This window comes from Coregonus lavaretus (genome assembly GCF_964263955.1).
Source record: "Coregonus lavaretus genome assembly, chromosome: 4".
NCBI lineage: Eukaryota > Metazoa > Chordata > Actinopteri > Salmoniformes > Salmonidae > Coregonus > Coregonus lavaretus.
Window position 1 is genome coordinate 45,876,111 of NC_139991.1, and position 23,285 is coordinate 45,899,395.

General features: G+C 43.0%; 1 protein-coding gene across 1 annotated transcript; it reads left to right on the plus strand.

Moving 5' to 3' along the window:
* Nucleotides 1–233: 233 nt before the first annotated feature.
* Nucleotides 234–22,829, plus strand: LOC311127709 (PHD finger protein 24-like; the record flags this gene model as incomplete). The annotated part of the gene is made up of 8 exons (XM_084159579.1): nt 234–659; nt 2,460–2,645; nt 10,001–10,079; nt 12,845–13,047; nt 16,444–16,610; nt 21,651–21,683; nt 22,527–22,607; nt 22,733–22,829. The coding sequence occupies 8 exons, from the start codon at nt 234–236 to the stop codon at nt 22,827–22,829; spliced, it is 1,272 nt and encodes a 423-aa protein (XP_084015705.1).
* Between the last annotated feature and the right edge of the window lie 456 nt (nt 22,830–23,285).

Below are 23,285 nucleotides of genomic sequence, written 5' to 3' on the forward strand. Positions count from 1 at the left end.
TTTTGTTCTACTCTTCCCATCCATTTCATTTGTTGATTTATGTTTACTGCTCCTATCATTTCATCCACTGGGCACACACTGGTTGAATCAACGTTGTTTCCACGTCATTTCAATAAAAGGACGTTGAACCAACGTGGAATAGATGTCGAATTGACATCTGTGCCCAGTGGGATGTGATTGATGAGCAGTAATAATGAATCTCTCTCTCTCTCTTTCTCTTTTTCTTTCTAGTCATGGGAGTGCTCATGTCCAAGAAGCAGCAGGTGCAGAAATGCACCTCGGTCGTCTCTGCCTTTCAGCAGGGCTTGAAGGAACGCGCTCCATCCACAACAAACCAGGGGGAAAGATCTGGAGAGGAAGGAGAGGGGCCGGCTGAAGCCTTGCCACCACTAAACCCGAAGAAGGAGGGGGATCACGGGGAGACAGACAGCAAAGTGGGGCCCTCAGGGACCTCCCAGCAAGCTGCTGCTCCGGCACCCACCAGGGACGAGTGTAAGGTCAACCAGGAGGCCTGGAATAGGTTACGGGACGGGAAGGGGGTGGAGCCTGAGGATCTGGACAAGACCGGCCATCAGCTCACCCCACCTGCCTTTGTACGTCCCAAGAGAGATGCCAATGATGACCAGCCTGTAGAAATAGCACTGGGACAAAGAGAGCAGGTAAGGTAGTGTGGGGTATTGTACAATAAGGGATTTACTTTTACTAAATCCACACTTTGTTCTTTAAATCCCCAGACCTTGGGGTTTTAAAGATGCATGTCAGATTTTAAAGGAATTACAATGGCAACAGTATTATCCCCCATGCACTCCAGTTGAGTTGATGTTCCGACTGAAAAGAGACTTAAACAACTGTTAAGTATGGTGAGTCTATCATTTTCTCCCATAGGTGAGATAAGCATTTATAGATAAGCAAGTAAGCATTTCATTGGACTGTGTATACCATGTGTATCCCCTACATATGCTTTTGTCACACCAGCTATTTCCACTCCACAGTAGAGCTTGTGTCTAAGTGCTCTTCATAGAGAGCGTGCTGTGGTGTGGGCGGGTACTCGGGCTGTCTCAGAGAGGAGGCCTTGGCCCTGCCTCACAACCCAGGGTCACCATAACTAATTGGGATCCTGAGGTGGTCAGGGAGGGGGGCGGGGTTCAGGAGTGGACCAGATGACCAATCAGCCGGTTGGGGCTATTAGGAAGAGCACACTGTTATAATAGGACTCTTAGAGAGGATTGTGATTGTTGTTATGCTTTCTATCACTAATGGTGCTCATCAGATATAACTAATCGAATAGAGATTGGACAATTTACAGTAATGAACAATAATATGTTACAATAATACGAGCTTCAGGGTCAGACTGGAGAGGAGCAGATAAAACATTAACATCTGACTGAAACAGATGGCCATAGCAGCAACAAAATATAACAAGTGTTATACTAATATATGCTAAATGGAATATATTATTAATATAACACTTGTTACAAAAGATAATAAATTATAGATATCAGACCTACATTTAATTGTTCATATTTGGAGCTGTAGGATACTTCACATAAGAGACAAAAAATAGCATAATTAGTCAAGGAGTTACAAAAAAATCAGATATAATTATGATGGAATAACTAATTCTACAGAATAACTGTAATAAGAATCCTCCTACATAATGATAAAAGACAAGATGGTTAGAAACTACTGTTGAGTTACATCCGTTTCATAATGTGATGAGTATAGACCACACTGTCTGTAGGATATAGTTAATAGGTTTGAGTATTGAGCATGGAGGAGGTATGATTCCTTCTGGCTATGGTCACCTGTCAGGGACCAGGTTTGACAAGGTCAGTCCAGATGACCATGGGGATAGGATAAAAACTAAGGTGAAAAAGGTAAATACACATACAGTGAATTGAGTCTAACTTATTATTATTATAACTGATTTTGCTATAGTCAAACTTCCCACTATAAGAATTTTCACTGTGTTGACAGTCAAGTGTGTTCCGCCTGTAAATACAGTCCTGAGGGACGGACCTGAAATCAGAGGAGAAGAGCAACACTAAACTGATGCTGCTAAAATGATACATGTCACTCCATACTTATTAAATTACTATGAAAGAAAACAGTGCTGTCTAAGCTTTGATCCAAACTTAAATCAAATATTTGAGTGCATGGCATAATCGGCAGACTGACACAAAATTGTTTGTATTCGTTATTTTAATCAAGCCAATACCCTGTCTAGACTGTAACATCAATGAGAGGACCACTAGCATTCATCATGGTGCCATCCGATTTAAAGCTGCTCTGTCTGAGAGTCTGTGTGTGAGTGACTTAAATTTCACAGACATACGGATGCATCTTTCAGCTAGTTGATTTGAAATACAACTTACAGTCCTCCTATGTAGGCATCAAACCCCCATGAGTATTATGAGTATGACCTTTAACCCAGTGACCTTAATTGCCTTTTCCTCCAGCCGGTCAATGATGAGATGTGCGAGGTGTGTGAGGTGTGGACGGCCGACGACCTGTTCCCCTGCAGGACCTGCACACGTGTCTTCCATGACGGCTGTCTGAGGGAGTTGGGCTACCTGCGCACCGAACTCCTGCAGGAGATGAGGGAGACAGCCCACACCGCGACAGGCTGGAGTTGCTACTACTGCGTGAGTCACTCAGTCAATCTGAACTTCCCATTGGCTATTCACATAGACCAACCACACTCCACAAAGAAAAAAAATAAAGAAAAATGTAATCTCTTTTTCACCTTGAGTCATACCCACCACTGTTAAAAAATGAAAAAAAAAGTTTTATTGTCACATACCGGGTTGGTGCTGTGAAATGTGTTATTTTACAGGGCAGCTATAGTAATACGGCGCCCCTGGAGCAAATTAAGGTTAAGTGCCTTACGCAACGGCACAAACAGATTTTTCACCTTGTCGGCTCGGGTATTCGAACCAGCAACCGTTTGTTTACTGGCCCAACGCTCTAACCGCTAAAACGCACAAGTGTTAACAACACACACTTTATGAACCTGAACACACCTCGTCCCCGCACACTGTGCAGCATAAATCTGCATTTTACTGTATATAAGTATTTTCTCTTAAGATAATTCCAGCCAATGTAATTTTTCCTCGCTGGCCCACAATCAGTATGGGTGAGAGGGAGAAAGTGAAGTGATGAACAGTGATAGAAGAGGATGAAAGTGACAGTGAGAAAAATACACCTTTTCATCTCTGAAGAGTTCAACTCTACACTCAAAAGGTGCTATCTAGAAGCTAAAATGGGATTTCGGCTGTCCTCATAGGATAACCTTTTGAAGAACCCTTTTTGGTTCCAGGTAGAACCCTTTTGAGTTCCATGAAGAACCCTTTCCACAGAGGGTTCTATATAGAACCCAAAAGAGTTCTACCTGGAACCAAAAAAGGTTATCCAATGGGGACAGCAAAATAACCATTTTTTCTAAGAGTGTAAGAACTGTCATCGAAGCTGCAGAAACTAATACTATTTATTTTATTGCCTAGTACAGTCATCCAAAATGTCTAGCTGTGTCCCCTTTGACATTTAATTTCACAGCTTTGGTGTTGTGCCATTCTCACCAACAGTCATGGGGCTTGGGGCTTTGTCTAAAGTGGTTAGAGCTGGTGCTGCTGTCACCTCTGACTAGACTTTTCCACTGTCAAGGGGACCATAAAGTCACAACAACAGTTTCCCTATATTTTATTGTTATTGCTTAAGGGTCTTTGCAACATAATAAGTAATTACTTTCAATATGTTATTATTTGATTCGGTGCACAAATCCCCAAAGTGCTCAGGATAGAGTAACCTATTTAAACTTGTTTAGATTGGATGAACAAATACATTTAAAAAACTCCAGGCATTACTCGGGAGATGAACATATAATCAGAAACACCTATGGCAGGTCATCCAATTGATTACTGTGGTTGACAGTTACACTATATATACAAAAGTATGTGGACACCCCTTCAAATTAGTGGATTCGGCAATTTCAGCCACACCTGTTGCTGACAGGTGCATACAATCGAGCACAGAGCCATGCAAACTACATAGACAAACATTGGCAGTAGAATGGCCTTACCGAAGAGCTCAGGTGAATTTCAACGTGGCACCGTCAAGTAAGTTTGTCAAATTTCTGTCCTGCTAGAGCTGCCCCGGTCAACTGTAAGTGCTGTTATTGTTAAGTGGAAATGTCTAGGAGCAACAACAGCTAAGCCGCGAAGTGGCTCACAGAATGGGACCGCAGAGTGCTGAAGCGCGTAAAAATCATCTGTCCTCGGTTGCAACACTCACTATAGAGTTACAAACTGCCTCTGGAAGGAACGTCTGCACAATAACTGTTCGTCGGGAGCTTCATGAAATGGGTTTCCATGGCCGAGCAGCCACACAAGCCTTAGATCACCATGCGCAATGCCAAGCGTCGGCTGGAGTGGTGTAAAGCTCGATGCCATTGGACTTTGGAGCAGTGGAAACCACGTTCTCTGGAGTGATGAATTGCGCTTCACCATCTGGCAGCCCAACGGACAAATCTGGGTTTGGCGGATGCCAGGAGAACGCTACCTGCCCAGATGCAATGTGCCAACTGTAAAGTTTGGTGGAGGAGGTATAATGGTCTGGGGCTGTTTTTCATGGTTCGGGCTAGGCCCCTTAGTTCCAGTTCAGGGAAATCTTAACGTTACAGCATACAATTACATTCTAGACGATTCTGTTCTTCCAACTTTGTGGCAACAGTTTGGGGAAGGCACTTTCCTGTTTCAGCATGACAATGCCCCTGTGCACAAAGCGAGGTCCATACAGAAATGGTTTGTTGGGATCGGTGTGGAAGAACATGACTGGCCTGCATAGAGCCCTGACCTAAACCCCATCGAACACCTTTGGGATGAATTGGAACGCTGACTGTGAGCCAGGCCTAATTGCTCAACATCAGTGCCCGACCTCACTAATGCTCTTGTGACTGAATGGAAGCAAGTCCCCGCAGCAATGTACCAACATCTATTGGAAAGCCTTCCCAGAAAAGTGGAGGCTGTTATAGCAGCAAAGGGGGGACCAACTCCATATTAATGCCCATGATTTTGGAATGAGATGTTCGGCGAGCAGGTGTCCACATACTTTTGCTCATGTAGTGTATGTTTAGTAATGCTCCATGAGGATTTCAAATGGGATTATTTTCACCATGAACTGATCTTGAGCAATAGTTTAACAAACCTGCTGGAGAATACACAAACACATACAGTAGCCAGGAAAGTGGGTTGTGGTGTTTAATTATACACCAAGTTCAACACATCCCACTATGTACAGAACAGAAGTCGGCAGTCTCCCGGTGCTGAGGTGATTGAGCACGGTGGATATTGAGTGAGAGTGAGTATGGTACGCAGCCAGATCCAGGCCCAGGAAACTGCCTCCCCATGCAGGCTAATCAATGCACTCACAATTATGGGATTATTTGTTGACTCATATTGAACACAGTGTGTTTACGCAATCCTCTGAAATACTAAAGTACAAATGTTACCCAGCAGACTGTCTCTAGCAGCCCCCAGATTTGATTCACCACCTCTGCATCCCCTCCTTTTGCTGTTCTCCTGTTCTGGCACCCCCTTTTATGATATCTGGCAGGCAGAGTTTGGACTATTTAGCATACGTGTGATAAATACAGTGAGGGAAAAAAGTATTTGATCCCCTGCTGATTTTGTACGTTTGCCCGCTGACAAAGACATGATCAGTCTATAATTTTAATGGTAGGTTTATTTGAACAGTGAGAGACAGAATAACAACAAAATAATCCAGAAAAACGCATGTCAAAAATTTTATAAATTGATTTGCATTTTAATGAGGGAAATAAGTATTTGACCCCTGTGCAAAACATGACTTAGTACTTGGTGGCAAAATCCTTGTTGGCAATCACAGAGGTCAGACGTTTCTTGTAGTTGGCCACCAGGTTTGCACACATCTCAGGAGGGATTTTGTCCCACTCCTATTTGCAGATCTTCTCCAAGTCATTAAGGTTTCGAGGCTGATGTTTGGCAACTCGAACCTTCAGCTCCCTCCACATATTTTCTATGTGATTAAGGTCTGGAGACTGGCTAGGCCACTCCAGGACCTTAATGTGCTTCTTCTTGAGCCACTCCTTTGTTGCCTTGGCCATGTGTTTTGGGTCATTGTCATGCTGGAATACCCATCCACGACCCATTTTCAATGCCCTGGCTGAGGGAAGGAGGTTCTCACCCAAGATTTGATGGTACATGGCCCCGTCCATCGTCCCTTTGATGCGGTGAAGTTGTCCTGTCCCCTTAGCAGAAAAACACCCCCAAAGCATAATGTTTCCACCTCCATGTTTGACGGTGGGGATGGTGTTCTTGGGGTTATAGGCAGCATTCCTCCTCCTCCAAACACGGTGAGTTGAGTTGATGCCAAAGAGCTCGATTTTGGTCTCATCTGACCACAACACTTTCACCCAGTTCTCCTCTGAATCATTCAGATGTTCATTGGCAAACTTCAGACGGGCCTGTATATGTGCTTTCTTGAGCAGGGGGACCTTGCGGGCGCTGCAGGATTTCAGTGCTTCACGGCGTAGTGTGTTACCAATTGTTTTCTTGGTGACTATGGTCCCAGCTGCCTTGAGATCATTGACAAGATCCTCCCGTGTAGTTCTGGGCTGATTCCTCACCGTTCTCATGATCTTTGCAACTCCACGAGGTGAGATCTTGCATGGAGCCCCAGGCCGAGGGAGATTGACAGTTCTTTTGTGTTTCTTCCATTTGCGAATAATCACACCAACTGTTGTCACCTTCTCACCAAGCTGCTTGGCGATGGTCTTGTAGCCCATTCCAGCCTAGTGTAGGTCTACAATCTTGTCCCTGACATCCTTGGAGAGCTCTTTGGTCTTGGCCATGGTGGAGAGTTTGGAATCTGATTGATTGATTGCGTCTGTGGAAAGGTGTATTTTATACAGGTAACAAGCTGAGATTAGGAGCACTCCCTTTAAGAGTGTGCTCCTAACCTCAGCTCGTTACCTGTATAAAAGACACCTGGTTGCCAGAAATCTTTCTGATTGAGAGGGGGTCAAATACTTATTTCCCTCATTAAAATGCAAATAAATTTATAACATTTTTGACATGCGTTTTTCTGGATTTTGTTGTTGTTATTCTGTCTCTCACTGTTCAAATAAACCTACCATTAAAATTATAGACTGATCATTTCTTTGTCAGTGGGCAAACGTACAAAATCAGCAGGGGATCAAATACTTTTTTCCCTCACTGTACATTCTCTAAAGGATAGGCCTATCTTTCCTGAAGCTATTGTTAATTTGATTCCGTAAAGGGGCTAGTGAAAGCCCAAATAGCACACACAGAGCTCTAGTTTTGGACTCCATATCCTGTTTTCAAGCTCCATATTAGTGCGTAAAGCTTTAATCAAAATATATTTAGGTGGTGATGCTACTGGAAATCAAACAGTTTGATCTTCATGTGATCTCCATAACCCTGGGCTACCCAGAGATTTCACACATCATGGCCAATTATCCACCTCAATTATTACCTTCTGTCATCCTCATCCTCCAACTTCCTCAACTCAACCTGCTCATCAGGGTTGAGAGCCTCCGCATCCTCCACACACCTGCTGCAGATAATTCACTTAATGGAAGTTTCAATGTGTTCGACCTGAATTGCTCCCTCGCCAAGTTTTTAGCATGAACAGCATGGTAGACAGAATCAGGTAGACATATGGTGCACATTCAGACTCATCACCTTTCTGGAGTGTAGTAAAATGGCTGCTTATATTTTCCTATTACTGTGTTTTTTTTTTAAATTTCAGGACAGTTTCTAAGAAGCAATACTATAAAGCCATCTAATACACTTGACACACTTGATAATAATAGCTTCAGAGAAACTGCATAATAAGCACACCAGGGCTTTCTAGAACATGCTTCAGACACACTGCACATTAATCCATTTGGGGGCACAACACTTCATTTATGGTACACGCCATTATAGCGCATACAGTATGAGGGCAGTGGGTCACACTTTGTGCTAGGGTTGGGCGGTATCCAGATGTTCATACCGGCCTTCTCTCATCCCGGGATTTACGGTATTACTGGCTTAGTACGCAAAAAATCCCATTGGGCGTCTATTACCAGAATGCTAACAAAATTAGCAGAAGTAATAGCGAATTTCCATGGAGGCTGCTAGCTAAATATGCTAATGAGCGCAAACGAAAATAAATGAATTGCAAAGACAGGCAATCCAGGTCATACATATATAGGTAGGAGCTACTGAATTTTGAGTTTGGACATTTACAAGTGAATGTGAACAAGATAAAATGTGCAAATGGACAAAATTTTGACGCATGCTTGTCTGAAGGAAGAACAGTACTGGCTCTGGAGCAGCATGTGTACATGCTCTCCCTGCTCTGCTCTGAGAAGAGGGGGGAGGAGCAGAGGGCCAAGAACAGAGAGGAGAGAAAACGCAAGGAAATCATAGCAGTGACAGCTGTCCAGATAACTCATCCAAAGGGCTTTGACTTCTCAAACACGGCAGAAAGCTAACACTATATGATGCCCCGTCTCCTTATTAATTCAGCCCCTTACTTATATAACTAGCAAGTTAAACTTATGGGTCGTTAACGCAAAAATCTGTGTTTTTTACACTGAAAAAAAAGATAAAACCCATAAAGGATGGATCGAAATGTACAGAATTGGTACCTGGTGGAAAATGGGGGAGGGTCATGCTTTTTCAATATCAGTCAAGGGTTTAGTATTTTTTATCTAGTCCATGGGAGGGTCATGTAAATTGTAATTGATGAAATTTCAATATTTCTCAGTGTTTTAGAATGAGTTTATGTTTTAATTATTATTTTGGGTATAGGGGAGGGTCACTTTGTTTTTTCAAGCGTTCAGGGAGGGTTTAGGTCAAATATATTTTGCTGAAGGGAGGGCCATCCATTTTCATTTCAGAGAGGTACGATGTAGCCCTTATTATAAATAAAGTTCAATCCCTAAGAGATATCTTGCTGTGTTTTGTAAACACAGATCTAAAATGCTTCTTATTGTAATTTTTGCTCGGCATCAGACAAATGTTGTGCTTCAGCTGCACTTCTCCACTGAGATGAGAATTCACTAATGGGCATTTCAAATCAAATCAAATCAAATCAAATCAAATCAAATTTTATTGGTCACATGCGCCGAATACAACAGGTGCAGACATTACAGTGAAATGCTTACTTACAGCCCTTTTATCAACAGACAGCGCTCGGACTGATCTGTAGCTACTTTTCTCTGGTAGCCTACTTTTCGTGGTGTAGCCTACTTTTCGTGGTGTAGCCTACTTTTCTCTGGTAAAATGCAAGATTAACTTTAAGCAAACCATTAGGAAATGTAGCTGGCTATATTATTTCTATGATAAACATTAGAAATATGATGGCCATGCATCGTTTTTGCAAGAAATACCTTGCTTTTTCATTGTACGCTCATTTACTTGTGTGGCTGCCAGCCAAATAGCGCTGCACTTCTGTTGTCATCTGATGAAAATGCCCCTGATCACTCTATTGAAGCAAAAACAACACTGTTGACTTTCAATATAAAACACAACCCCTGTCAATAAACAGCTGGACTAACCTGCTCCTGCTTTCTCCTGTTGTGCTATTTTCAAACAAACACATGACTGGCTCAGCTGTTGTGGGGTACTTCGGTAAGCTTCATAAAGTAAAATAACATGAGAGGTGAAATGAAGAACGTAATCTGCTTTATTTCCTATCGTAATGCACAAGTTGACTGCAGGTATTTACTTCAAAAGTAGCTACAACAAAAAAAAAATTTATTGAAAAAATGTTTCAAAAAAAGGTATTGATGGTATTGAAAAACCATCCCGTGGCTATTTCCAAATACCTCGGTCTATGGTATACCGCCCAAACCTACTTCGTGCTGCTTTCCAGTACCCTCTACTTGACTATACTTCAGACGGCAGTTTGTATCCGATCTCTCCCCATTAACCGTGACCTTTCCCTCCCACAGGACAATGTGAACCTGCTTCTGACTGAAGAGGAGATGTACAGCCTAATGGAAACCTTCAAGCAGTGCAAGATCATCCCTGGTCAGTCATACTGTCATACTGCTGCAGCTCTAGAGCACAATACATTTCATAGCTGACAGATCTCTATAAGTGGAGACAAGTATGCTTTATTGGGTATAGCACGGTAGACAGATTAACCTCTACGTGATCGGTGTCCCGTATACGGGACGGTTGAGGTAACGTGCGCTAATGTGATTAGCATGACTGTTGTAAGTAACAGCAAACTTTCCAGGACATAGACATGTCTTATATGGGCAGAAAGCTTAAATTATTGGTAATCTAACTGCACTGTCCAATTTACAGTAGCTATTACAGTGAAAAAATACCAATGCTATTGTTTGAGTAGAGTGCACAACAACAACAAAATGTGATACATTCACCTCTGAAGGTAAATAATGTACTTACATTCAGTAATCTTGCTCTGATTTGTCATCCTAAGGGTCCCAGAGATAAAATGTAGCATAGTTTTGTTTGATAAAATCCATTTTTATATTCAAATGTAGGAACTGGGTTCTACAGTTTGAACCCCTGCTGTCTCTGGCTCCACACCCACCCCGCCCGGCCATCTAGATGTGTGAAAGTTAGGGTATAAGCTAATGATCCATCATGTATGACATTCCTGGGAGTGTGTAAACTTACATTTTGTATTACCATATAATTTTTGTATGTTCTCTATAGTTATATACTTGAAAATGTATCAATTGACCAATTCGGCAGACTTGATACAAAATAGTCCAGTATTGCAATGCTTCACTGGATCAATCTGAAACTTTACACGCACACTGCTGCCATCTATTGGCAAAAATCTAAATTGCGCCTAAACTGCAATATTATATTGTGGTCTTTCTCTTGCATTTCAAAGATGATGGAACCAAAAAAAATTAGAAAACACATGTTTTCTTGTTTGTATTATCTTTTACCAGATCCTACCTTAATTTCACATTTCCTTCAAACTTCAAAGTGTTTCCTTTCAAATGGTATCGAGAATATGCATATCCTTGCTTCAGGTCCTGAGCTACAGGCAGTTAGGTTTGGGTATGTCATTTTAGGCGAAAGTTGAAAAAAAGGTCAGATCCTTAAGAGGTTAATAGATCAGTACATACAGTGCCTTCGGAAAGTATTCAGACCCCCTGACCTTTTCCACATTTTGTTAAGTTACAGCCTTATTCTAAAATTAATTAAATAAATACAAATCCTCAGCAATCTACACACAATACCACATAACGATAGTGAAAACAGGTTTTTAGAAATGTTTGCTAATTTATTGCTAACTACAAAAAATTGAAATACCTTATTTACATAAGTATTCAGACCCTTTGCTATGAGACTCGAAATTGAGCTCAGGTGCATCCTGTTTCCATTGATCATCCTTGAGATGTATCTACAACTTGATTGGAGTCCACCTGTGGTAAATATAATTGATTGGACATGATTTAGAAAGGCCCACACGTCTATATAAGGTCCCACAGTTGACAGTGCATGTCAGAGAGAGAACCAAGCCCTGAGGTTGAAGGAATTGTCCGTAGAGCTCCGAGACAGGATTGTGTCGAGGCACAGATCTGGGGAAGGGTACCAAAAAAATGTATGCAGCATTGAAGGTCCCCAAGAACACAGTGGACTCCATCATTCTTAAATGGAAGAAGTTCGGAATCACCAAGACTCTTCCTAGAGCTGGCCGCCCGGCCAAACTGAGCAATCGGGGGAGAAGGGCCCTGGTCAGGGAGGTGACCAAGAACCCGATGGTCACTGACAGAGCTCTGGAGTTCCTCTGTGGAGATGGAAAACCTTCCAGAAGGACAACCATCTCTGCAGCACTCCACCAATCAGGCCTTTATGGTAGAGCGGCCAGACGGAAGCCACTCCTCAGTAATAGGCACATGAAAGCCCGCTTGGAGTTTGCCAAAAGGCACCTAAAGACTCTCAGACCATGAGAAACAAGATTCTCTGGTCTGATGAAACCAATATTGAACTCTTTGGCCTAAATGCCAAGCGTCACTTCTAGAGGAAACCTGGCACCACCCCTACGGTGAAGCATGGTGTTGGCAGCATCATGCTGTGGGAATGTTTTTCAGCAGCAGGGACTGGGAGACTAGTCAGAATCGAGGCAAAGATGAACAGAGCAAAGTACAGAGAGATCCTTGATGAAAATCTGCTCCAGACTAGGGCGAAGGTTCACCTTCCAACAGGACAACGACCCTAAGCACACAGCCAAGACAACACATGAGTGGCTTCGGGACAAGTCTCTGAATGTCCTTGAGTGGCCCAGCCAGTGCCCGGAATTGAACCCGATTGAACATCTCTGGAGAGACCTAAAAATGGCTGTGCAGCAACGCTCTCCATCCAACCTGACAGAGCTTGAGAGGATCTGCAGAGAAGAATGGGGGAAACTCCCCAAATACAGGTGTGCCAAGCTTGTAGCATCATACCCAAGAAGACTCAAGGCTGTAGTCACTGCCAAAGGTGCTTCAACACAGTACTGAGTAAAGGGTCTGAATACTTATGTAAATGTGATATTTAAGTTTTTTATTTTTAATACATTAGCAATTAGTAATTATTGGTAACGACCTGTTACTGTATGTATTTGTTAGCAATTGTCTGTTACAGGTAACTATAAAACTACACACTATTTGAGCCTTGTTTCCTACTGTGTGAAGGGATGTGAAGGGAAATCAATGAGAGGCGTTTCACCTTTGTAAAATTAATAATAATCATAAACTAATTGTATCTGGATCACTGCTTGTGATGATTCATTTTGGGTGTTGTGATTAATTTATCTTGCTGTGTAGAGTCGTGCCTGGTGTCGGATGAGCTGCTGCAGTACCGCCACTTTGTGTCCAAGCAACTGTTTGAGAAGGACCTGTCTGATGAGCAGGAAGAGGAGGTACTGGCTCAGTTCGCTGCCCTGGACCCAGAGAAGAGGGGCCAGATTGAGTGGTGTGACTTCCTCTACCACGAGTCCCTGGGAGTGCTCAGGAAGTTCCGCACAGAGGTACCAGAACCCATCAGAACCCACTAAGCCAGTGGGAATCATGAGTGTTGTAGTACACATTATATATGCATGTGTGGCATATATATATATATATACACACACACACACTACCAGTCAAAGGTTTGGACACACCTACTCATTCAAGGGTTTTTCTTTATTTTTACTATTTTTTACATTGTAGAATAATAGTGAAGACATCAAAACTATGAAATAACACATATGGAATCATGTAGTAACCAAAAGTGTTAAACCAATCAAAATATATTTTATATTTGAGATTTTTCAAATAGCCACCCTTTGCCTTGATGACAGCTTTGCACACTCTTGGCATTCTCTCAACCAGCTTCATGAGGTAGTCACCTGGAATGCATTTCAATTAACAGGTGTGCCTTCTTAAAAGTTAATTTGTGGAATTTCTTTCCTTAAATGCGTTTGAGCCAATTAGTTGTGTTTTCACAAGGTAGGGGGGGGGGGGTTATACAGAAGATATCCCTATTTGGTAAAATACCAAGTCCATATTATGGCAAGAACAGCTTAAATAAGCAAAGAGAAAGGACAGTCCATCATTACTTTAAGACATGAAGGTCAGTCAATACGGAAAATGTCAAGAACTTTGAAAGTTTCTTCAAGTGCAGTTGCAAAAACCATCAAGCGCTATGATGAAACTGGCTCTCATGAGGACTGCCACAGGAATGGAAGACCCAGAGTTACCTCTGCTGCTGAGGATAGGTTCATTAGAGTTACCAGTCTCAGAAATTGCAGCCCAAATAAATGCTTCACTGAGTTCAAGTAACAGACACATCTCAACATCAACTGTTCAGAGGGGACTGTGTGAATCAGGCCTTCATGGTCGAATTGCTGCAAATAAACCACTACTAAAGGACACCAATAATAAGAAGAGACCTGCTTGGGCCAAGAAACACAGGCAATGGAATTAGACCGGTGGAAATGTATCTTTTGGTCTGGAGTCCAAATTTGAGATTTTTGGTTCCAACCGCCGTGTCTTTGTGAGACGCGGTGTGGGTGAACAGTTGATCTCCGCATGTGTAGTTCCCACCGTAAAGCATGTAGGAGGAAGTGTTATTGTGTGGGGGTGCTTTGCTGGTGATCCCTTCACTCTGTGATTTATTTAGAATTCAAGGCACACTTTACCAGCATGGCTACCACAGCATTCTGCAGCGATACGCCATCCCATGTGGTTTGGGCTTAGTGGGACTATCATTTGTTTTTCAACAGGACAATTACCCAACACTCCTCCAGGCTGTGTAAGGGCTATTTTACCAAGGAGAGTGATGGAGTGCTGCATCAAACCAAATGTATTTGCCACATGCGCCGAATACAACAGGTGTAGAACTTACAGTGAAATGCTTACTTACAAGCCCTTAACCAACATTGCAGTTTTTAAGAAAATAATACAAAAAATTATGCAAATAGTCCGGGTAGCCATGATTAGCTGTTCAAGTCTTATGGCTTGAGGGTAGAAGCTGTTAACAAGCCTTTTGGACCTAGACTTGGCGCTCCGGTACCGCTTGCCTATGACTAGGGTGGCTGGAGTCTTTGACAATTTTTAGGGCCTTCCTCTGACACCGCCTGGTATAGAGGTCCTGGATAGCAGGAAGCTTGGCCCCAGTGATGTACTGGGCCGTACGCACTACCCTCTGTAGTGCCTTGTGGTCGGAGGCCGAGCAGTTGCCATATCAGGCAGTGATGCAACCAGTCAGGATGCTCTCGATGGTGCAGCTGTAGAACCTTTTGAGGATCTGAGGACCCATGCCAATTATTTTCAGTCTCTTGAGGGGGAATAGGCTTTGTTGTGCCCTCTTCACGACTGTCTTGGTGTGTTTGGACCATGATAGTTTGTTGGTGATGTGGACACCAAGGAACTTGAAGCTCTCAACCTGTTCCACTACAGCCCCGTCGATGAGAATGGGGGCGTGCTCAGTCCTCTTTCTTTCCCTGTAGTCCACAATCATCTTCTTTGTCTTGATTACATTGAGGGAGAGGTTGTTATCCTGTCACCACACGGCCAGGTCTCTGACCTCCTCCTTATAGGCTGTCTCATCGTTGTCGGTGATCAGGCCTACCGCTGTTGTGTCGTCGGCAAACTTAATGATGGTGTTGGAGTTGTGCCTAGCCATGCAGTCATGGGTGAACAGGGAATACAGGAGGGGACTGAGCACGCATCCCTGAGTAATTGCTGTCCTGATATCCAGAAGCTCTTTTTGGTCATAAGAGACGGGGGCAGAAACATTATGTACAGAATAAATTACAAATAACGCGAGAAAACACACATAATAGTACAATTGGTTAGAGGGCTTTAAAACGGCAGCCATCTTCTCCGGCGCCATTCTCAAAAAAATTATGACTTGGCCCCCACAATCACCCGACCTCAACCCAATTGAGATGGTTTGGGATGAGTCGGACGGCAGAGTGAAGGAAAAGCAGCCAACTAGTGCTAAGCATATGTGGGAACTCCTTCAAGACTGTTGGAAAAGCATTCCAGGTGAAGCTGGTTGAGAGAATGCCAAAAGTGTGCAAAGCTGTCATCAAGGCAAAGGGTGGCTATTTGAAGAATCTCAAATATAACATATATTTTGATTTGTTTAACACATTTTTGGTTACTACATGATTCCATATGTGTTATTTCATAGTTTCGATGTCTTCACTATTATTCTACAATGTAGAAAATAGTAAAAATAAAGAAAAACCCTGGAATGAGTAGGTGTGTCCAAACTTTTGACTGGTAATGTATATGGAAACATTTGGTTGCACAGTTAAAAGGGAAAGGGGATAGCAAACCATTTATTGACCAATTTCATCTTTCCACTACACTATATGACTGGGTAAATATTGTTATTTTGAGTTGATGTGGACCCAGTGACTCAGACTTGAGCAATTGGACCAGGACTTGAGCACTGAGACTCAGACTTCAGCCATAGGGACTTGTGACTCAACTCGTGACTCGACCATTGGTGACTCTGACTTGGACTCGAGTACAGGGGACTTGGGTCTCCCGATTCGGACTTGAGGTTTAGTGACTCGACTACATCACTGGGCGAAACAATCATTAGCTCCCCTTGAAAGTCATTAGCCCCCGTTCTACTTTTGGACACCAATGTGGCTGATGCATCTGTGGAACATTGACAACAATGGCAATGACGTGAGGTGCAACCCATTCTACTTTGCCAATACTTTGCTGCACCATCTGGTGATTTGTGCCTCTCCCTCTCCTCTATCTATCTATCTCTGTGCTTGTGTGTGTCTGTTTGTTTTTTATGTAATGTTCAATATCTGCGTAGGCTGAATTAGGAATTTACATGACAGCTAATATTTCTGCTGTTAGTCAAAATGAGACTGGACTAAAGAGTGCCAAAATTAACACTTCCTTGTTCCCAGAACTCGTTGGTGCGTCTGTTAAGCGCTAAGGAGAGAGACCACGTGCGGTCAGTGTTCATGGGTTTGGACCTGGATAAAGACTTTCTGGTCACGGGAGCAGAGACCCGCTGGGCCCAGCAGTCCTGGTTTCAGAAGTTCAGCAAGGAGTCCCAGTCCTGCAGCGTGAGGTGAGCGTAACGCTGGTGAGACTGAGCCCATGAACATCCATCTACAGGAGATGAGGTTGAAAAGTTAATTCAATGTCTGTCACAGACTTGCAGTCAGGCGCTCCTACTCAATATGACACATTATTCCTCTTCTATCCGCCTCATACTCTACAACAGGGAACATCAACTAGATTCAGCTGCGGGATTATCTTTTCTTGAGCGGATGGTCAGGGGGCCCGAACATAATTACAAATATTTTGTAGACTGCAAATTGACTGCAAGAAGCCCAAACAAATATATTTTTTACTAAAACATAATAATTTCAAACCTTGCTTACATTTGAACACAATCACCTACAGTATATATATCTCTATTATAAGTGGGAATACTTTGGAACAGATTTGCAAAATGTCAATCACTTGAAGCTGATTTTCTGGTGTTTTCAGCCTTTTATGTCCAACAATAAAACATCTATGAAATCGCGGGTCGCCAGTTGGGGAACCCTGCTCTGCAAACAAATAACTAATATTTGTTTTATTTAACATGGTATGAGATGCAGCAACATCATTGACTGTGCCTGTGAGAGCTGTGAACTAAAGCTGACTGCTGGGGTTTCATTTGACTGCTGGGTTTTCATCGGATTTTTCTCACAATGCTGTAGATGCCCCAAAACTTTGAATCATCTTTCAGTGCCAACAGTACAGCCGGCATTACTGACAAAGGCCCGTCGTGTCTTTGAAGAACACTGAGTGGGGTTAATTTGTTGTTGCTGGCTGTGGTTGCGATTTCACTTCACAAGAATGTTCGAGCCACAATAAACTCCACTGGTTCAGTTTTGGTTAGATTCAACAGGTCGTCAGTTGCTAGTGACTGGGGTAACAGAGGTGCAGGTGCTTGTTGTGATGTTACCCTTGTGCTGCTGTTGATAGGCCCTGGCCCTTCTCGATCTCGGTGGTCGGGCCTGCTGCAGGATGGTCAGTGAGCTTGGCATCGCTCTCGACATGTTCCTCTTTTTTTTTTTGCTCTTGGCAGTGGCCAGCCATTTTTTTATATCCATGCTGATTAAAGCTTAGCCAACTAGCTATAATTATTCAGCGTGCCGCTACCAAAACGTAACAAAGCTAGTAGCTACTGGCTAGCCTATTATTAGCTGTAGCTGTCTGCAAAAGTGAACAACTTTTCCCCCTCTCTGTGAGGAAAGAAACCCCACCCTGGGATCCAATGAGCTTCCTAAACAAAGTTATGATTCCGGTACCTTATGACATTGCATGGCTAGGTGCCCAATCAGAATGCATTTTTGGATTTTAACTACAAAATATTACATTATTACATCACCCCTCAGCTCAAGCGCACACTTTATCCCTACCTACAGTTGAAGTCGGAAGTTTACATACAACTTAGCCAAATACATTTAAACTCAGTTTTTCACAATTCCTGACATTTAATCCTAGTAAAAATTCCCTGTCTTAGGTCAGTTAGGATCACCACTTTATTTTAAGAATGTGAAATGTCAGAATAATAGTAGAGAGAATGATTTATTTCAGCTTTTATTTCTTTCATCACATTCCCAGTGGGTCAGAAGTTTACATACACTCAATTAGTATTTGGTGGCATTGCCTTTAAATTGTTTAACTTGGGTCAAACGTTTCAGGTAGCCTTCCACAAGCTTCCCACAATAAGTTGGGTGAATTTTGGCCCATTCCTCCTGACAGACCTGGTGTAACTGAGTCAGATTTGTAGGCCTCCTTGCTCGCGCACGCTTTTTCAGTTCTGCCCACACATTTTCTATAGGATTGAGGTCAGGGCTTTGTGATGGCCACTCCAATACCTTGACTTTGTTGTCCTTAAGCCATTTTGCCACAACTTTGGAAGTATGCTTGAGGTCATTGTCCATTTGGAAGACCCATTTGCGACCAAGCTTTAACTTCCTGACTGATGTCTTGAGATGTTGCTTCAATATATCCACATAATTTTCCTTCCTCATGATGCCATCTATTTTATGAAGTGTACCAGTCCCTCCTGCAGCAAAGCACCACCACAGCATGATGCTGCCACCCCGTGCTTCACGGTTGGGATGGTGTTCTTCGGCTTGCAAGCATACCCCTTTTTCCTCCAAACATAACGATGGTCATTATGGCCAAACAGTTCTATTTTTGTTTCATCAGACCAGAGGACATTTCTCCAAAAAGTACGATCTTTGTCCCCATGTGCAGTTGTAAACCGTAGTCTGGCTTTTTTATGGCGGTTTTGGAGCAGTGGCTTCTTCCTTGATGAGCAGCCTTTCAGGTTATGTCGATATATTACTTGTTTTACTGTGGATATAGATACTTTTGTACCCGTTTCCTCCAGCATCTGCACAAGGTCCTTTGCTGTTGTTCTGGGATTGATTTGCACTTTTCGCACCAAAGTACGTTCATCTCTAGGAGACAGAACGCGTCTCCTTCCTGAGCGGTATGATGGCTGCGTGGTCCCATGGTGTTTATACTTGCGTACTATTGTTTGTACAGATGAACATGGTACCTTCAGGCGTTTGGAAATTGCTCCCAAGGATGAACCAGACTTTGAGGTCTACCATTTTTTTCCTGAGGTCTTGGCTGATTTCTTTTGGTTTTCCCATGATGTCAAGCAAAGAGGCACTGAGTTTGAAGGTAGGCCTTGAAATACATCCACAGGTACACCTCCAATTGACTCAAATTATGTCAATTAGCCTATCAGAAGCTTCTAAAGCCATGACATCATTTTCTGGAATTTTCCAAGCTGTTTAAAGGCACAGTCAACTTAGCGTATGTAAACTTTTGACCCACTGGAATTGTGATACAGTGAATTATAAGTGAAATAATCTGTCTGTAAACAATTGTTGGAAAAATGACTTGTGTCATGCACAAAGTAGATGTCCTAACCGACTTGCCAAAACTATAGTTTTTTAACAAGAAATTTGTGGAGTGGTTGAAAAACAAGTTTTAATGACTCCAACCTAAGTGTATGTAAACCTCCGACTTCAACTGTAGCCTCTGTCCCGGTCTGTGTTACTGGCAGGCCCGGCAGCGCTACATTGGCAAAACCGGGCAGGGTAATTAATATAACATTTGTTATGTTTTTGGGAAACAAAACTGGGGGGGGGGGCACAAATTCTATCTGGGGGGTCCATGCCCGGCTTTGCTACCTTGTAGAGCCGGCCCTGTTGGAGACCTATTGGCTCCTCTAGTTTTCAGGGCTCCTCTGAGCTGTATGGAATAATTTACTTAAGCTAGGTTTATTTCTATAACTCTTCATCTCACTGCACCTCATCTCAGTGTTGGCAATTTCACTGTGATTTAGATCTTCTCCCTGATACTGATTCATTCACAATGAGTGTGTGTGTGTGTGTGTGTCTGTGTGTGTGTGCATGCACTACACTGTGTTACCCTCCTTCATTGTTACAGTGGGGGAAAAAAGTATTTAGTCAGCCACCAATTGTGCAAGTTCTCCCACTTAAAAAGATGAGAGAGGCCTGTAATTTCATCATAGGTACACGTCAACTATGACAGACAAAATGAGAAAAGAAAATCCAGAAAATCACATTGTATGATTTATAATGAATTTATTTGCAAATTATGGTGGAAAATAAGTATTTGGTCAATAACAAAAGTTTCTCAATACTTTGTTATATACCCTTTGTTGGCAATGACACAGGTCAAACATTTTCTGTAAGTCTTCACAAGGTTTTCACACACTGTTGCTGGTATTTTGGCCCATTCCTCCATGCAGATCCCCTCTAGAGCAGTGATGTTTTGGGGCTGTCGCTGGGCAACACGGACTTTCAACTCCCTCCAAAGATTTTCTATGGGGTTGAGATCTGGAGACTGGCTAGGCCACTCCAGGACCATGAAATGCTTCTTACGAAGCCACTCCTTCGTTGCCCGGGCGGTGTGTTTGGGATCATTGTCATGCTGAAAGACCCAGCCACGTTTCATCTTCAATGCCCTTGCTGATGGAAGGAGGTTTTCACTCAAAATCTCATGATACATGGCCCCATTCATTCTTTCCTTTACACGGATCAGTCGTCCTAGTCCCTTTGCAGAAAAACAGCCCCAAAGCATGATGTTTCCACCCCCATGCTTCACAGTAGGTATGATGTTCTTTGGATGCAACTCAGCATTCTTTGTCCTCCAAACACGACGAGTTGAGTTTTTACCAAAAAGTTATATTCATCTGACCATATGACATTCTCCCAATCCTCTTCTGGATCATCCAAATGCACTCTAGCAAACTTCAGACGGGCCTGGACATGTACTGGCTTAAGCAGGGGGACACGTCTGGCACTGCAGGATTTGAGTCCCTGGCGGCGTAGTGTGTTACTGATGGTAGGCTTTGTTACTTTGGTCTCAGCTCTCTGCAGGTCATTCACTAGGTCCCCCTGTGTGGTTCTGGGATTTTTGCTCACCGTTCTTGTGATCATTTTGACCCCACGGGGTGAGATCTTGCGTGGAGCCCCAGATCGAGGGAGATTATCAGTGGTCTTGTATGTCTTCCATTTCCTAATAATTGCTCCCACAGTTGATTTCTTCAAACCAAGCTGCTTACCTATTGCAGATTCAGTCTTCCCAGCCTGGTGCAGGTCTACAATTTTGTTTCTGGTGTCCTTTGACAGCTCTTTGGTCTTGGCCATAGTGGAGTTTGGAGTGTGACTGTTTGAGGTTGTGGACAGGTGTATTTTATACTGATAACAAGTTCAAACAGGTGCCATTAATACAGGTAACGAGTGGAGGACAGAGTAGCCTCTTAAAGAAGAAGTTACAGGTCTGTGAGAGCCAGAAATCTTGCTTGTTTGTAGGTGACCAAATACTTATTTTCCACCATAATTTGCAAATAAATTCATAAAAAATCCTACAATGTGATTTTCTGGAGAAAAAAAATCTCAATTTGTCTGTCATAGTTGACGTGTACCTATGATGAAAATTACAGGCCTCTCATCTTTTTAAGTGGGAGAACTTGCACAATTGGTGGCTGACTAAATGCTTTTTTCTCCCACTGTATGTCATGTAATGCCATTCCATCCACTTTATGTTCCATCCTTCACAGACTCATTGGATTGTGTTCTCCTGTGAATTGTGGGTAAGTGACACAGCACGGCATGGGTTATGTCTTTTTCTTCTCTTCAGCACCTCCAAGCCCTCAATCCACAAGTAATCTCACACAACCTATTCCTTTTTGACATTCCACCCATCATTTCACTCCCCCACTCACCAAGGCCAGGATAAAGTCCACCTGAGGAATAATGAAATCATAGATCAAACACTACTGGTGGTAGCAATAAAGTTGAAAGAACAATTGAGATGTCTAGCCTATACTCCAAGAGCCCTTCCTATTATGATTCCCTGTTGGTTTGATAAGAAAGATCCAGTCCTCTCATTAGAAAGATCAAAAGATAGGCTTTTGTTCTTCTGTGAGAAGCTCTAGAAGGCTTCACTCATCAGCTTTAAGAGGACACGGGGGGGCCATGTTGACGTGAGAGGGTCTACGCCCAGAACTGATGCATTCTAATTCACCTCTTTGGTCAGACACGGCGAGAAGCTGCTGTTTTATTTACAGCTTTTGCATAGAGCTTACTTATAGTGTATAATATAGACATAATATTAAGCCAGAGATTGAGGATGTAGCATCGATGAGGTTCACAAAGCAGACCTTGAACCTTTCTCTTCCTCTAGCTTTAATAATTAATGAGTTTGGCTGTGGCCTGGAAGAGAGCCGTTTGGTCTCAATAACCCACTGAGACATTTTCAGTGGGAATGTGGTTTTGCACTATATTTGCACCTGACCTCTTCACAGCTGAAACAAATCCTTTTTCGAAGGAAAAGGGTGTCTTGTCCTTGGCAGACATGTTGGAAACTCAATACCACCAATTGTAGTGTATAGTGATACAATCTTTCTGTCTTGTGTGTGTGTTTCCTGAGGCAGTATTAGCCATGTTGGCCCCATATCTGAGAGCAGTCCAGCCAGCTCCAGCAGTGAGAGAAGCAGTCAGAAAGATGACAACAGGTGTGTACTAAATATAATTATGTGTGTTTGCAGTAAACAGGCCTGTGTGTGTGTGTGTGCCTTTCCTTGGTTGACCTCAGTTTAGAGGAGATGGCTCCCTAACCTCCTCTCTGTTCCATCACCAGACTAGTGAGCTGGGAAGACTTCCTGAGGGAGAGTGCCATCTACATCCTGGCTGCACGGCCCAACAGCTCGGCCATGCACATCCGCCTACCACTATAGCCCCAGAGACCTCACCCTGCCTGGGAGAGCAGATACCATGGCACTGTAGGGGACAAACCTAAGCCCACCAGAGGAATACTGCACCACTCAGAGACTGGACAGGACAGAACAGAACAAGCCATCAACAGATCTCCTGCTTCACACCATAGATCAATGACCAACTGACACCACCAATCAATGACCTACAAGTACATACTGACGGTAAAATTACAAACAACCAGACAACACAAGCTGACAACCCACTGGTTATAGACACTCATGAAACACTGAGGACAAAAGGCAACAGCCCATTTTCACACACAAGCCAACAATTCAGTGGTGGTTTGAAGGCTCGGGGTATCCTGGGAGGCTCACTTTCCCCTAAATCAGTGTTTCCCAACTCCGGTCCTCGAGTACCCCCAACAGCACACATTTTTGTTGTTGCCCCGGACAAAAACATCTGATTCAACTTGTCAA